The sequence below is a fragment of the Tympanuchus pallidicinctus genome, unplaced genomic scaffold (genome assembly GCF_026119805.1).
Source record: "Tympanuchus pallidicinctus isolate F22 unplaced genomic scaffold, pur_lepc_1.0 scaffold22, whole genome shotgun sequence".
Classification (NCBI taxonomy): domain Eukaryota; kingdom Metazoa; phylum Chordata; class Aves; order Galliformes; family Phasianidae; genus Tympanuchus; species Tympanuchus pallidicinctus.
The window spans coordinates 41,086,025-41,101,595 of NW_026294739.1; the positions used below are offsets into that span (position 1 = coordinate 41,086,025).

Genomic DNA, 15,571 nt, shown 5'->3' on the forward strand with positions numbered 1-15,571 from the left:
ATCCCTCCATCACCTGCTGTACCTCCATCAGATACTTTCCCTTCATCACCCGCTGTCCCTCCACCCCCCCGCTATCCGCTCCATCCGCCTGCTGCACCATCACCTGCTGTCAGGTGATCACCATCGCTATCCCTCCTTCACCTGCTGTCTCCTCCATCACCTGCCGTCCCCCTGCCCCCCTGCCGTCCCCCCGAGGGACCATCCCTGCACACCCCACGCACGCAGAGCATCCCCGTGCACCTGGAGCCCCTCAGTGCCTTCGGAGCATCCCTACGCCCTCTCGCCCCCCGCAGCCCCTCAGCCCCCCATCCCTTCTCCCCGCCCCCTTTTAACCTTTTGGAGCTTCCCGAGCAAGGCCCCGCTTACACCCGCGGAGGGCGCCCGAGCGCGGGGCGGTGCCGGCGCAGTGCCGGGGCGGTGCCGGGGGGCCGTCCCTGTGCCACCCCCGGAGCGCCGGACGCTGTGCGGCGGCGGCGGTGGCGGTGCCACCATGGCGGAGACTGCGGTCCCCTGCCGGGTGCAATACCTGGAAGACTCCGATCCCTTCGGTTGCGGCAGTTTCCCGGAGCCCCGACGTGCGCCTGTTTACGCCGTGGAGGAAGCGCTGGCCCTGGGAGCGCAGCTGCCCGCTGTGCACCGGCTGCTGGGAGCGCCGCTGCCGGTAAATAAGGGGGACGGGAGGTGGGGAGGGCGCGCTGAGCATCCCGAGCGTGGCTGTGGGGCTGGGATCCCGTGGGGCTGCGCGATTGCTGCTTGGGGATAGAGGAGCGGTGGAGGGCTCGGAAAACTCTCTGCAGAGAGTGGGCACAGCCGTATCCACACCCCCACGTCGCAAGGACGTGGCTGTGTGGCTGTAGCCATGCGCTGCCATGGGGACACTGCTGCTGCCGCGGTGACCGGAGCGTGGGCAGTGTCACCGCGTGTCCCCGAGAGCCGCGGGGTCTGCCCTCGTTCCGCCTGATGCCAACCCGCCCGGAGTCGCAGAGGAAGTGGCTTTGCCTTTTCAGGCCTGTTCCCATCCGACTGCAATGGCTTGGGGCGCTGTGTCGGCATCCCACGGCACACTGCGGTGGAGCGCGGTGAGCCCCCAGCACGGCCCGAGCGTGGGATTCAGCCGCCTGGCCGTGCACGGGGCTGCGGGGCTGCCTGCCCCTTGTCCCACTCAGCGTTTGCATGGGCTGGAAGGAAAGCCCCGCAGAAAATCTTGCACTGAGCAACTTCCTCTGGGAAGTGGGGAGGGAAGGAGGCACAGCACCGGGGGTCCGAAGCACTGCTGGCGTCCCAACCCAGGCTGGAGCCTCCTCTCCCCACTTCCCTCCTGCCTGGGGATCCCCTGTTGGTGTGTTGCCATCGGAGTACTCTTTACAGTCCCTTCCTGATGGGGGGTGGGTGGATTTTCTCCCCTTCCACCCCTTTCTTCCACGGGCCTGGGACACTTCAGCCATGGCTGCGCATCTCCATGGCACCAATGCGCAAAGCTGGGGGCGATGCCATGGGAAGAGGGTTGCTGTGCGACCTTCCCCTGGGCAAACGAGCTCCGTTCGTCCCCACTTTCATTTTTTCATGAGGCAGAGCAGCAGCCTCTCGTGGTGTCCCCGTCATGGGATTTTTGGCTGCTGACTAAATGCAGTTTGTTTGGGAACACGCAGCTCCAGACATGACGAATGGGGCAAACTCAAATTTCAGGCATGCGTCCTCCCCACCCCGGAGCTGTAACGGGATCGGCGGCCCGGGGTGCCACCATGGGGACAGGGACATTGTGGAGCTGGAGCCAACCCCCCTCCCCACGCAGTGCCCACGCTGCCAGGTGCCTCTCACAGCCCCATTACTCACCGTGCTATAATTAGGAAATGAACAGTCATTATTAATTTTTTCCCCTATAAACCTCAGCCCTGGACGCTGCGCTCGTCCCGCTTCGCTCAGCAGCATCCTCCCACCCTGGGTGCCCCAAATCCCCCAGAATGGAGCCGTGCAGGATTTACTCTCCCTGCCCACAGGCTCGCGGCCCCTCGCTTCCTCTCCGTGCAGCTGATGGCTTTTTCATGCTTTCCGGAAGCCGTTTGTGCCTGAAATACCTTCCCGGCCCGCTTTCCGCAGCCTCATTGTTCTGGTCCAGGATGATGCTATCGCATCCGAGCTTCCAGCAAGTCATGCAGGGCCCCACTGAGTGATGCTCCCTCTGGGTGCAGGCTTGCTTTCAACCCCTGTGAGTGTTTTGCTTCAAAATCTGTGTTTGCTACAAAAACATGTGACCGCTACAGAGGAAATCCCATTGCAAACTACCTGAATTGCAGAGGGCGGTGGCGAAGCCGTCTCCGTGCCACTGCTGTCCCTGGATGTCCCTCTGCATGCCCTGCACCCTGCCCCAGAGCTGTCAGTGTAGGGATTTTCCAAACAAAACCAAACTGCCCCCTCCTCTGGAAACCTGCAGAAGAGCAAAACCTGTGTTGGCGATGGGTTTGGGGCTCTCACTTACCCAAAGTCCTTGCTTCTGATGGGGTTGGGGCCCCCACGTGCCCAAAATCCTTGACTGTGGTGGGTTTGGGGCCATTGAGCCATGGGGAACTCAGGGCTGGATGGAGAGGGCGGCGTGTGAGCAAGCCTGGGCCGTGTGTGCTGTGTGCCCTCCAGGGCCCTCCTGCCTTCCTTTCCTTTTTTTCCCCACTGTGGGCACTGTCCCATCCATCTGCTACCATCTGTCAGCAGGAAAGGGTACGGGGCAGCGCCCGGTAATAAACACCTCTACCAGCCCAGTCTCCCAAAGTGGCTCCCACTGCCCAGTCCTTGTGCCTCAGGGTGTGAGATGAGGAGGGGGGAGAGGCTGCAGGCACAGTAGTGTGGATTTCAGAAGTGAGCTGTGCTGGGTTGGCTTGCACAAGAGGTTTGTTGGCTCGCAAAGGTGGCTGTTGCCATGGTGTAGGGTGCAGAGCGATGCTGAGTTATGGATGCTGTGAGCTACGAGCCTACTTCACACTGCATGAAATTCATCCTGAGCTTTGCGGCCTCAAGATCGAGCCTCGACTGCACAACATAACAGAGATAAATGAGCTTCAGTAAATCCCCCATCTCCTCCCCATAAGCCGTGCTGGGAGTCCCGTGGCACTGCACTCTCTGGTTTGCAGTCCGGGCGTTGCTCTGGCTCTGCCCCAGGAGAAGCCTGCAGCTGAGTTTTAAAGCTCCTTTGGGTTTCTCCAGAAGTTTCTCTTCTTTGGGTTTCTTGGGTTTGGCTGCTGGGTCTCCATCGCCTCCATCCCGTGGAGGTGAGGACCGTCCCCACGTCCCACGCTGTCACCAAAGCGTTTCTTTAAATATGCTGAAAGATATCAATATGCCTGGAGAGTTCTGCAGCTCAGCAAAGTTGGGAAAGTGTGGTTGCCAAAAAAATAGAAAGTGTTGAAGATGGGGGAAGAAGGGGTGCTTCCGGCACCAGCAGATAGGAAGGATGCTGTGCAGGGCTGTGCCAAGATAGGGCACTCAGCTCGTTGTTGCTTGGATGGTGGGGTCAGTTTGGATGTGTCTGTCTGTCTTGGCTCTGGAGACCTCCAGATGTGCTTGTGGTTCCATCATCTCACAGGTCAGTGGTATCTCCATTGCTGCCCCATGGAAACATCTCCATTAAGTGGCTTGGAGAGGGCAGTCCTGCTCTGGGTGCATCCATGAGCCATCATTTGCTACGTGTATCATCTCTGAGCATTGAAGCTCATGGTGCTTTGTGTTCCCACCTGGCTGGAGCCATGCTCCTGTGCATGGTCCTTGTCCCCTCGGGATAAGTCCCAAAAAGTCCCCAAAACCAGTAGCCAGAGGGCACTGCACTGCTATGAGAGGCGTGAGTGTGGGATGGATGCTCTCCTCTCTTTCCCCTCCCTGGGTTCGCTGTGATCCCACACCACTCTGTAACACTTTCCCATGCTGGAGGCAAATGAATCAAAGCTGGGAGCAGGGACACAGCCACTGCCCCATGGCCTCACGATGCTGTCCCCATCAGCACAACCCAATCTTGCCCAAGGAGCAACGATGCCCAGCATGGCAATGCACCCTTACTGTGCCACGCTGTGTCCCTTGTCCCTTTCCCCGGGGGATGACATTGGCCAGGGTAGGCACATCCCACTCACCTGAGCATCCCCTTGTGGGGAGCACAGCCAGGCTTACACAGCTGGGCCGTGTCACCATCCCTGACAGCAGCCAGCTGTCATCCCCAGCTCACAGCAGGGGCCATTTCTTCCCTCTGGAGCTGCACGGAAGCTGCATTTTGGTGCATCCTGGAAGGACACATGGGCAGGAGTGGAAACCTTCCCCCAGCCCTCAGCAGTGTTTGGTGCATGTAGCCATGGCTGGGGGCAGCAAGAAGTGAGGTGAGAATGCTGACAGCATGGTGATGGACTCCAGCCCAGCAGCATTGCCCTGCCAAATTGCTGCTTATCTACAGGCTGAGTCAGACGGCGAGGCGTCACTCCATGCACACACCATGGTTTGGGCTCATTTCTTTTTGCCCTCTGGGTTTGGTGATGATGTCACACATGCAAAGTCTTGCTTGGGACACCGAGCACAGGGAGATGCAGGGGATGGAACCCTGGTGGTGCTGCATGGGGCTGCCCTGGGGCTTCCCCAGACTTTCGGAATGGTGGGTACTCACCTCCTGGCCCCTGGAGTGATTTGGGGTTGAAAGTGGGGTTTTGCTGATGATCCCCACGTCTCCTCCCTGGATGCATCACATGCTGTGTTTGGAGTTTTGGGGGGGGGTTAGTAAAAGTAAAGGGGGTTTATCCCTGCTGCAGAGAGAGACGTGGGAAGACACACGTGGATGCTGTAGGATGGGAGCAGATGCTGTAGCACCAGGGCTGCCTTTGGCCCTTCCCCTCCCACTGCGTGGCTGGGTGTGGACCTGGGGCTGAGTCATGGGGCTGAGTCAGTGCAGCCCACACACTGGGACGCCCGTGTGGGGCTCACCATGCGCAGGGATCCTGCCCTGAAGGGGACAGCCTCTGCCACCAGGCTGGGTCTCACCGAGGGACAGTTGATGGCCTGGGTCCACAAAGGCATGGACCTGCCAATGCATGGACTGCCAAGGCATGGGGCCACTAAAGCTTAAGGCCACCAAAGCTTGGGATCAACAAGGCCTGGGGTCAACAAAGCATAGGGCCACCAAGGCATGGGACTGCTAAGGCGTGGGACCACCAAAGCTTATGGCCACCAAGGCTACCAAAGCATGGGGCTACCAAGGAATGGGACAACCAAGGTATGGGGCCCCAGGGCATGGGGCCAACAAAGCGTGGGGACACCAAGGCATGGGAGCACCAAAAGCATGTGACCATCAAAGCATGTGCTCACCAAGGCCTTGGGCTACCAAGGCATGAGGCCAGCCTTGCTGTGTGTTTCCCTGGTGTGGGGCTCCCCATTTCTCCAGCAGCTCAGTGCTGGTCTCTGGGCAGGGGTGGAGTTCCTGAAGGACGTGGTGGCACCTGCGATCCAGTGGGAGCGGCTTGGGGAAATGGATTTATGGTAGGGGAGGGTGGAGCTGCCTCCTCCGTCAGCCAGGAAGGACACTGCTGCCACCCCCTGTTGGGGACCTGGGCTGGGCAGGTGGCCCCCATCTCACCCAGCTGTGTGTCCCCAGCTGGAGGACTGCACGCTGCAGGTTTCCCCATCCGGCCACTACCTGGACCTGGAGCTGTCGCTGCTGGAGCAGAAGGATGACCTGGAGGCTTTCTACGAGGAGGTCAGGTGAGGCACGCGGGGGGCACTGGGCACGTGGGGATGGTGCCCCTGTGCCAGCACTCAGCCCGTATCCCTTTGCCCTAGGAAGGGCCGGCGGCCAACGCTGATCCTGCGCACGCAGCTGTCCGTCCGTGTCCACGCCATCATCGGTGAGCTGGGGGGGATCTGCTCACCGCCGGGGCCGGGAATCCATCGCACGCTGCGGGGATTTGGGGTCATCCGAGCGAGTTCTAAACATAGCCCTGGTGAATGCAAACAAATGGCTCACGTGAGGACGAGCGCTCGGACGCGCTGAGGCTTCCCATCTGGAACGAGGGGAAAAGCCAGCAGTGCTGGGAAGGAAAGGACCAGCAATGGGGTCAGGGTCGCGCTCCCCACGCGCAGTTCCCAGGCTCTGGAATGCTCCGTCCCAGTGGCTCCGGGAAGGTTTGGCAGAGCACTGGTTGGCCTGGCCGAAATACATAGGAAAACAGTAAAAAATAGACAAATGGGTTTGGCGAGCTGCGTGCCTCCTTTGAAGGCTGCCAGCCGTGGGATGGGGACGAAGGGCAGATGGGGTTCCTGCGGGTAGCTCAGCCCCGGGGCTGTGCCTCCTGCCTGGGTTCCTGTTTCGGTTCAGTGCAGAAAACCAGATATTTGTGTCATTGCCGGGCAGCAAAAATAGAAAGAAAAGAAAATAGGGAAGTGGCAACACTGGAAGAAACGGTGGTGGTGGAGCTGCTGCTGCTCCCGCCCCATGTGTGTCCCACATCCACCACTGCGCCGTGTCCCCGTGTGCCGCTGTGCCCAGCAGCCCGTTCTCATGCCTTTGCTTGCAGAGAAGCTGTACAACTCGCAGGGCCCGGAGCTGCGGCGCTCCCTCTTCTCCCTCAAGCAGCTCTTCCAGGTAGGTGGCTCCGTGTCCCCGCTCTGGAGGTGCCCACGTCCCCCCAGCACCTGCGTGGGGACATCACTGGGCTTTGCTCACAGGAGGACAAGGACCTGGTGCCAGAGTTTGTGAACCTGGATGGGCTGACGTGCCTGATCAACGTGGGGGCAGAGGCGGACCAGAACTACCAGAACTACATCCTCCGTGGTGGGTACATGGCGTGTCCCCCCCACTCAGTGGCACTGCTGATGGAGCGTGCCTGATGCCACCACCCCGTGCCCCTGCCTTGCAGCCTTGAGCCAGATCATGCTCTTCGTGGATGGGATGCAGGGTGTCATCAACCACAACGAGACCATCCAGTGGCTGTACACGCTGTCAGGAAGCCCGGTAAGCTGCCGTCACCCCTGACTGTGACTGTGCCCGTGTGCTGTCCCTTGGGGGTTCACACCGTGCCTTGCCTTCAGGATGGGCTCAGTGCCTTGGGCTCATTGGGTGCTGCTCTTCAATGTCATCAAGAGTCCCCATGGCCCCTTTATGTGACCTGGGCACAGAGGTGGAATGTAAGAGAGGGCCCAAGCACCCATTGGCCACCAGGATGCCAGCTGTAGGACCCTGAGCCCACAGCACCCTTCACCAAAGCCATCAGTGAAGCCAAGCCCTGGAGAGCGGGTGCAGCCCCCTGTACTGCCATTGCCCTGCCACAGCCACTGTCCTTTGTCCCAGTTTCGCCTGGTGGTGAAGATGGCCCTGAAGCTGCTGCTGGTCTTCGTGGAGTACACAGAGCCCAACGCCCTGCTCCTCATCCGCGCCGTCAATGCTGTGGATCAGGCGAGAGGTGGGTGCTGCCCCAGCCCCCAACCACGGATCTTATCTTGGGGATGGTTGGGTGCAGAAGACGTGGGTTGTCCATGCCCCATGGCAGCCACGGAGTGTGACAGCTATGGCACGTGCCAGCCATGGCCAACGGGAGACCGCCAAGAGCCCTCCAGTGGGGATGAGGAGGGGGTGAGATGCTCAGGATGCAGTGCTCCGTATCCCAAACCCAGTGCCTTGGTGCTACCTACACACGTTGCTTGTCCCAGGTGCGTGCCCATGGTCCAACCTGATGGCCATCCTTGAGCAGCGCAATGGGGCTGACACGGAGCTGCTGGTGTTTGCCATGACGCTGATCAACAAGGTGAGCACCAGGGCTGTGCCACAGGGCCACCTCCTCCCCGTGTCCCCGGTGCCAGCCCCGTCCCTTTGCCACCACCCAGACGCTGGCCGCCCTCCCAGACCAAGATTCCTTCTACGACGTGACCGACTGCCTGGAGCAGCAGGGCATGGAGAGGGTCGTGCAGCAGTATTTAAGCAGCAAGGGCACTGACCTCGACCTGAAGCAGCAATTTGTCCTCTATGAAGTGAGTGGGGCACCCAGGGTGACGGCAGTGTGATGCATCCCCGGGGTTCACAGCACGTCCCCATCCCACTGCAGAGCGCACTGCGGCTGGAGGACGGCGTGGAGGAGCCGCCAGCAGGCGGGCGCAAGGAGCGCAGGAAGACAGACGAGGGGCGGCGGGGGTGGAGGGCACAGGGGGGCAGTGCTGAGCTCGACCCTCTGCAGAGCTCAGAGAGCCCCGGATCCCCATCAAATGAGACCCTCAGAACTCCGAAGGAGCCTCCTGTTGAGGACAGCCCCGAGCTGAGCATCCCAGTGGAGTAAGTGTGGGATGTGGGGATGCTGCAGTGTGACATTTGGGAAGTCCTCCATGGCACTGTGCTCTGTCTGCATCTCCTCTTTCTCCAGGCCCTGCCCCAAGAGTGTCTTCAGTAGCGCGTCCAGCCTGCGGCTCAACCTATCCAGCCCCCCAGCTGAGAAGGAGCCCCCCAGCATGGGGGAGAGGAGCATCTACAAGTAAGGGATGGTGCCCTGGGGGTCCCACCACCACGTCCCCTCTGTCCCCAGGGCGCTCTGGGGCTGGGGAGGTTCACAGGACAGGAGAGGGCAGTGTGAGATGATTCAAGTGCAGGGCCTTCACAGCATCCTTAGCCCCACTGGGGTGCGCACACCTCTGCTCCAGCTCCATCTCTTCCCCCTCACGCCTCCTCTCTGCCCGCGCTGATTCTCTCCTCTGCCCACTCTTTCTATCTTTTCCTTTTGCAGGCTGCACCAACCTGCTGCTGTCTGGTAAGTGCCCGGGCTCTGCGTGACACCTGCTTGCTGTTCCCAGCCCTTCATTTCCTTTGCTTGCACCCTGTCTGGGTGGCCAGGATCTCCGTACCACAGCTGTCCCACATGGGGTGGCACATGTGGCTTCCATGCCATCTCCAGCCTGCAGCATCCTGGTGGCGGGTCGGGTGGCTCTGATGACAGGGACAGTGCTCCCAGTGTCAGCAGCACCATGCACGAGCAGTTCTTGCTGTGGGTCCTCATGCCACGCCATCGGGATGGGGGTGGGAGACAAGAGATCTCCATTAGCGGGGGCTAACCCCTGTTTTCCCTCAGGCGGGAGGATGCCCCCTCCTTGCATGGGGACAAACCTATTCTGAAGAGGTTTGAGTAAGTAGAGGCATGCGTGTGTCTCCAGGCATGCGCTTCCTCAGGCTGGATGCTCCCAGCTGTGCAGGGCAGGAGGAGCAGGAGGGTGCCACGAGTCCCAGCTCCAACACTCGGTGCCCTCCTGGGAGCTTGTTCTTGCTGCTTGTTGTGGTGGATATCGGCTTGGGACCAAGTGGCAGAGGTGGTGGAGGGAGGTGGTGGAGTCTCCATCCTTGGGGATGCTCAGAAGCTGCCTGGACATGGTGTTGGGCACAGCTCAGGGTGGCCCTGCTGGAGCGGGGTGGCACCAGGTGACCTCTAGAGGTCCATGCTGGCCTCAACAATTCTGTCCCCATGCTTCCCCTGCCTCCCACTGGGCCATTACATCCTTGTCTTGCTGTTCCCAAGCCATGGTGCCCTTACCCACCTTTTTGAGGTGCTTGGAGGTGGCTGGGGCCACGGGTGGATCCTGTTGTGGTGTGGCTCATGCCAAAGATTTTGTTGTGGGATTGGCCCCATGCAGGGCTCGTTGTGTGGTGCTGTATGGTGTGGTTTGTCCATCCCCATCCTCACCATGCTCCCAGACAATAGCTGTCCCTATCTCGCAGAGCTCGCTTCTTGGAGAACCTGGCTGCTGCCCAGAAGGAGAAGATGTCTGCCATGGCCAAGGGACGGATCGACATCCTCAGCGATGTTGCACCACTGGAGCATCCCATCGCTTGGGATGGGGACAGCAGCAACCCTGATTCTGGCACAGAACCACGCCGCATGAGTACGTGCAGGGCCGGGTTGGGAGTATGTCCCTACTAGGAGACCCACGTGGGCATTAGGAGCCCCTCTGCCCCCAGCCCACCCCATGGTACTGGGTGCCGTGGTGGTACTGGTGCCATTGAACAGCTCAGATTGGAGGGGACCTTCAAAGATCATCCTGTTCCAATGCCTGCTGTGGGCAGGGTGTCCCCCACCAGGTCAGGCTGCCCAGGACCCCATTCAAGCCTGGCCTGGCCAGGGATGGGATGCCCACAACTTCTCTTGGCAGCCTGGCCATCCAGCACCCACAAGGAATGGGCTCCAAGCCCTACGTGCAGCCCAGCAGCACCTTCTCCAACAGGTGGGCTCTCTCTCTCCACAGGGTCCCACGCAGGCCGGCAGGACGTCTCCGACTCTTGCAGCACCATCTCCTCTGATACCAAGTTCATGCTGGACATGCTCTATGCCAAGGGCTCCTCAGAGCCAGGGAGGCAGAAGGTCTTCCCCGAGGAGCCATCGTTGTCCCCAAGCCAAAGAGAGCTGGACACGGACACGAGGTCCAGCTGTGCCGAGGGACCTGGTGGTCAGGAACAAGAGAATGGCCGGCCCCACGGTGGGCTGGTGGCGAGTGCCCACGCCAAGCTGGCACGTGCTGCATCCAGCATCGATGCCGAGAGCCACACGCAGAAGCTGGAGAGCACCGTCACGATGCCCGTCAAGAACGACGTGGAGTTGTCATGGGAGCGCCTGGAGGCTGGCCCCGTACAACTGAAAATCAAGGACTTGGACTTCACTGACCTGGGGGAGGAGGAGGACTTGGACGTCTTGGACTCAGGGCCCATTGCCAATGGCTCCTTCCTTCCTGCCAGCATCGAGGCAGCGAGTGCTGGAGTTCTCATGGCTCCCCCTCCTCCCCCAATGGTCCCTGGCTGCCCACCACCTCCACCTCCACCACCCATGGCTCCTGGCTGCCCACCACCTCCACCTCCACCACCCATGGTCCCTGGCTGCCCACCTCCCCCTGGTTTCTTAGGCCCCTCAGCCGCCGATGGTCCTTCCCAAGCCAAGAAGAAGAGGACAGTGAAGCTCTTTTGGAAGGAGCTGAAGCAGCTGGATGGCACTGTGGGATCAGGAAGATTTGGGCAGGCGACACTGTGGGCATCCTTGCAAAACGTTGAGGTCAACGCTGCCAAACTGGAGCATCTCTTTGAGTCCCGTGCAAAAGAGATGCCAGCTTCCAAGGTACCAGCAGGCCAGAGTTTTTGGGGGTGTTGTGGTCTCAATGTCACCCCATGCTGTCTTGAGGATGGGTAGCTAGAGCCTTGAGACTCAGTGGGGAGGATGGGGGAGGGGGTGATGATGATCAACACATGGGTGTGTGTGGTTCACCCTCACATCCCATGGTGTTTCACAAAGGTGAGCCCTCTGCCTGGCTGCCAGCCTGCTCCCTGTTACCTTTGCAGAAAGTTACTGATGGAAAGAAAGTGGTGGTGGTGCTGGATCCCAAGAGGAGCAATGCCATCAACATTGGCCTCACCGTGCTGCCACCTGTGCACATCATCAAGACAGCCGTGCTCAACTTTGATGAGTTTGCAGTCAATAAGGAAGGGATTGAGGTGAGCCCTGGAGAATCGGCCCAGCAGGGTCCCTGCGTGGGTCATTTCCCCTGGTCAGGAGGTCTCTGTGCCATGGTGCCCACGCTGTAGGTCCCCTGATGTGACGCGTCCCATCTCCCACCATCCTGGAGGAGCAGTGACGTTGCTGGTATCTGATGTGGCTTTCTGCCCGCCTTAGAAAATCCTGACCATGGTCCCGACCGAGGAGGAGAAGCAGAGGATCCAGGAGGCCCAGCTGGCCAATCCTGATGTGCCGTTGGGCTCTGCGGAGCAGTTCCTGCTTTCATTGTCCTCCATCAGCGACCTGACGGCCAGGCTCCAGCTCTGGGCCTTCAAGCTGGACTATGAGAGCCTGGAGCAGGTATGGGGCCACATACCTCATCTTCCCCTCAGCGGTGCCCTTGGGATGAGCTGTGGGGGAAGTGGCCACATCCAAAGATGGGGCTGCAGAGCCCCAAGGCAAGCATGGGGTGCTTGTGCCCATGGTTGAGGACACCAGGATGTTCCTGGTTGAACATCCCCCCAAGGGAGGTGACTTCAAGGGATCTCACCTGCACCTGTCCCCCATCCAGGAAATTGCAGAGCCGCTGTTTGATCTGAAAGTGGGCATGGAGCAGCTGGCCAAAAATCACACCTTCAAGTGCATCCTGGCCACGCTGTTGGCCATGGGCAACTTCCTGAATGGCTCCCAGGTGAGGAATGGGGTGCTGGGGGATGCAGCTTGGGTGCTGCATGGAGAAGACCAACCATGGCATATGCGTGCCCAAGACCACAAGAATCTCGGGAGGTGGTGTGGGTGCTGGTGATGGTCTTCTTGGGGAAGGTGGTCTCTCAGCGGGAAGGTGGCAAGATGGAGAGGCCCCACTGAGCATTGGGGTTTCAGAGCAGAGGCTTTGAGCTGGGCTATCTGGAGAAGGTGTCGGAGGTGAAGGACACGGTGCACCGGCAGTCCCTGCTCCACCACGTCTGCCAGATGGTGGTGGAGAAGTTCCCAGAAACCACGGACCTCTACTCAGAGATCGCCTCCATCACTCGCTCTGCCAAGGTGAGACCAAGCCCAGGCCCTACGCCTTCACCTCACCACCACCAGCACCAATGGACAAAATCTCCCACCCCCCTTAGGTTGACTTTGATGAGTTGGCCAACAGCCTGGTGCAGCTGGAGCGGCGCTGCCGGGCGTCCTGGGACAACCTGAAGGTGATCGCCAAGCACGAGGCCAAGCCGGTGCTGAAGAGCAAGCTGACCGACTTCCTCAAGGACAGCACCCAGCGCATCGTCGTCTTGAAGGTGGTGCACCGGCGTGTCCTCAACAGGTGGGTCCCAACCCCGGCGCATCACCGGCCCCGAAGTCAACCTGTGGGGGGATGGCCGTGCCTTGATGGGTGTCCCTGCAGGTTCCACTCCTTCCTGCTCTACCTGGGGTACCCGGCGAGCGTTGTGCGGGATGTGAAGGTGATGCCCATCTGCAAGCTGCTGCGGGAGTTTGCCCTGGAGTACCGCACGTGCCGGGAGCGAGTCCTGCAGCAGCAGAAGAAGCGTGCGGCCCATCGTGAGCGCAACAAGACGCGCGGCCGGCTCATCACAGAGGTATGGGGCTGAGCATCACTGTGCCCTGTGCTGATAGAATGAGAGGGAGTGGCCTCACGTTGTGCCAAGGGGCGTTCGGATGGGATATGAGGAATGATTCCTTCTCTAACAGAACGGTGAGGCAGTGGCACGGCTGCCAAAGAGGTGGGGGAGTCATCACACCTGGTGGTGTCCCAGAGCCGTGGGGATGTGGCACTGAGGGATGAGGGCAGTTGGCACGGTGCAGGTGGGCTGGGGTTGGGCTTGAGGATCTGAGAGGTCTTTTCCAAGCTTAATGATGAGTGATTCAGCTCAGAAAGCAAATGGAATCCTGGGCTCCATCAGCAGAGGGGTGGCCAGCAGGGCAGGGAGGTGATCGTCCCTCTCTACTTTGCTCCTGTGAGGCCCCATCTGCAGCACTGTGTGCAGGTCTGGAGCTCCCAGTGCAAGAAAGACAGAGAGCTGTTGGAGAGGGTCCAGAGGAGGGCAAAAAGATGATCAGGGGGCTGGAGCACCTCCTGTACAAAGACAGGCTGAGGGAGCTGAGCTTGTTCAGCCTAGAGAAGAGAAAGCAGTGGGTGACCTCATTGCAGCCTTCAGTACCTAAAGGGAGCCTATAGACAGGAGGGAATCAACTCTTTGAAAGGGCAGATAACAGCAGGACAAAGGGAAATGGTTTGAAGTTGAGGGAGGGAAGATTTAGGTTGGATGTCAGGGGGAAGTTCTGTACTATGAGAGTGGTGAGGTGCTGGAACAGCTGCCCAGAGAGTCTGTGATGCCCCGTCCACCCCTGGAGGTGTTCAAGGCCAGGTTGGATGGAGCCCTGGGCAGTCTGGTGTAGCATTAAATGGAGAGGTTTTGGCCCTGCCTGTGGCGGGAGGGGCAGGTGGAGCTTCATGATCCTTGAGGTCCCTTCCAACCCTGGCCATTCTGTGATTTTACAATCCTATGATTCTGTGAGTGGTCATGGTGGCGATGGGCTGATGATTGGACTTGATCTTGGACTTTCAACCTTAATGATCGCGTGATTCTGAGCTGTGTCCCCAATGCCTGCTTCTTGTCCTGCTGCAGACCGAGAAGTTCTCTGGCATCACCGAGGCATCGCCACCCGCCGTGGTGTCAACCAGCCCCGCACAGCAGGAGCAGGCAGAGGTGGGCCACGAGAGCATGAAGAGCATCCTGAGCTCACCCACAGATGTCCCTGCCCGCCGCAGTCGGGGTGGCCGCGGTAGGAGCACGTCGGAGATGGGGTGGCAGAGTGGGGTGGCCCCAGGGAGCGCCCAGTTGATGCCAGCATCCTCATGTTCCCATGCAGTGACGGGGCTCTCCAGCCCCAGTCAGGGCTCCCCAGCCCAGGAGGATGTCCCCAGCTCACCCGACGACGCCTCGGATGAGATCATGGACCGCCTGGTGAAGTCGGTGACGCACAGTGCCAACCCCCGTCCCTGCCCCAGCCGGGAACGCAGGAGGTCCCGTGGCAACAGGAAGTCCTGTGAGTCCCCAGTGCCACTGTCCCCACACCCTGTGCCCCCGTGTCCTGGCCGCTGTGCCCTATCCCCATGTTCTGTCCTCAGCATTCCTGTCCCCATGCCCTGTTCCATCCCTGTCCCCACTCTGTGCCCCTCTGATCTTTCCTGTCTCTGGAGCTCTGCTCAGATGCTCTTTCCTAACTTTTGTGTCCCAATCCCAACTCTGTGTCCCTGTCCCTGTCACCCTATGCCCCGTCTCTGTCCCAAAGCCACCCCATGCCTTGCCTCCTTTCCCTGACCCCTCCAGACCCCTAACCCTGGCACCCACGCATGCCACCAGGACCTCTTATACCCACACCAGGGCCACAAAGCCCAGTGCACAGTGACGCAGCAGCCACTCTCCTGTCCCCACAGTGCGACGGACACTGAAGAGCGGGCTGAGCGATGAGCTGGTGCAGGCGCTGGGCTTGGGACAGGCACCGGGCATGGAGGTGTGATGTGACCACCTGCATCCCATGGGGAAGGACACAGGGACGCTTGGCACGCTCCGCACCTTTGGTCTCACCTTCAGCTCCAGAGCACGATGGGAGCGATGCTCCAGAGCTGCTCTGTGGGGTCAGGATGGAGAATGCAAGGTGGAGGATGGAGGATGGAGGATGGAGGATGGAGGAGCATGTGCTGCAGTGGGAGTCGGAGCAGTACTGAGGGGAGAGGGGCTGGACCCGGACCCCCGCTGGGAGCTGGGTCTGGCTGCTGTGACAATAAAGTGATGTGACGTGTGCTGCTGGCGGTGTCCCTTGTCCCCATTCCTGGGGCATGGGGTGATGCTTCCTGCAGCATCCCCGGGCAGCCCGGTGTCCCCTTGGAGCAAGGTACCAGGGTGGCATGGCACTCCTGCATCCCTCTGCCCCACCTCCATCCCTGTGGCTCATGGCTCAGGGGCAGCCTGATGTCTCCATACCAGGGTGCAATGCCCCCCCCCCCCCCAAGGAGTTGTGTCCTCACCGAAGGCCTCCGCTGCCCTCTCTCTGTGTTTTCATTACAGCTGTTTTTTTGGCTCTGCAGGCCT

General features: G+C 60.2%; 1 protein-coding gene across 2 annotated transcripts; it reads left to right on the forward strand.

Moving 5' to 3' along the window:
• The first annotated feature begins 439 nt into the window (after positions 1-439).
• On the forward strand, positions 440-15,282 carry FHOD1 (formin homology 2 domain containing 1). Of its 2 annotated transcripts, XM_052685385.1 has the most exons (24): positions 440-661; positions 5,615-5,721; positions 5,800-5,864; positions 6,534-6,601; positions 6,685-6,790; positions 6,876-6,970; positions 7,307-7,418; positions 7,666-7,760; positions 7,840-7,983; positions 8,058-8,281; positions 8,370-8,477; positions 8,727-8,750; positions 9,069-9,122; positions 9,710-9,873; positions 10,234-11,093; positions 11,315-11,467; positions 11,646-11,828; positions 12,040-12,159; positions 12,351-12,512; positions 12,590-12,780; positions 12,862-13,054; positions 14,105-14,261; positions 14,349-14,525; positions 14,917-15,282. In XM_052685385.1, exons 1-24 carry the CDS (start codon positions 491-493, stop codon positions 14,997-14,999), a joined length of 3,816 nt encoding a protein of 1,271 aa, XP_052541345.1. In that variant the 5' UTR covers positions 440-490; the 3' UTR covers positions 15,000-15,282. The 2 variants fall into 2 exon arrangements, with proteins under 2 accessions (XP_052541345.1, XP_052541346.1); XM_052685386.1 differs by lacking the exons at positions 8,727-8,750; positions 9,069-9,122.
• Positions 15,283-15,571: the final 289 nt, after the last annotated feature.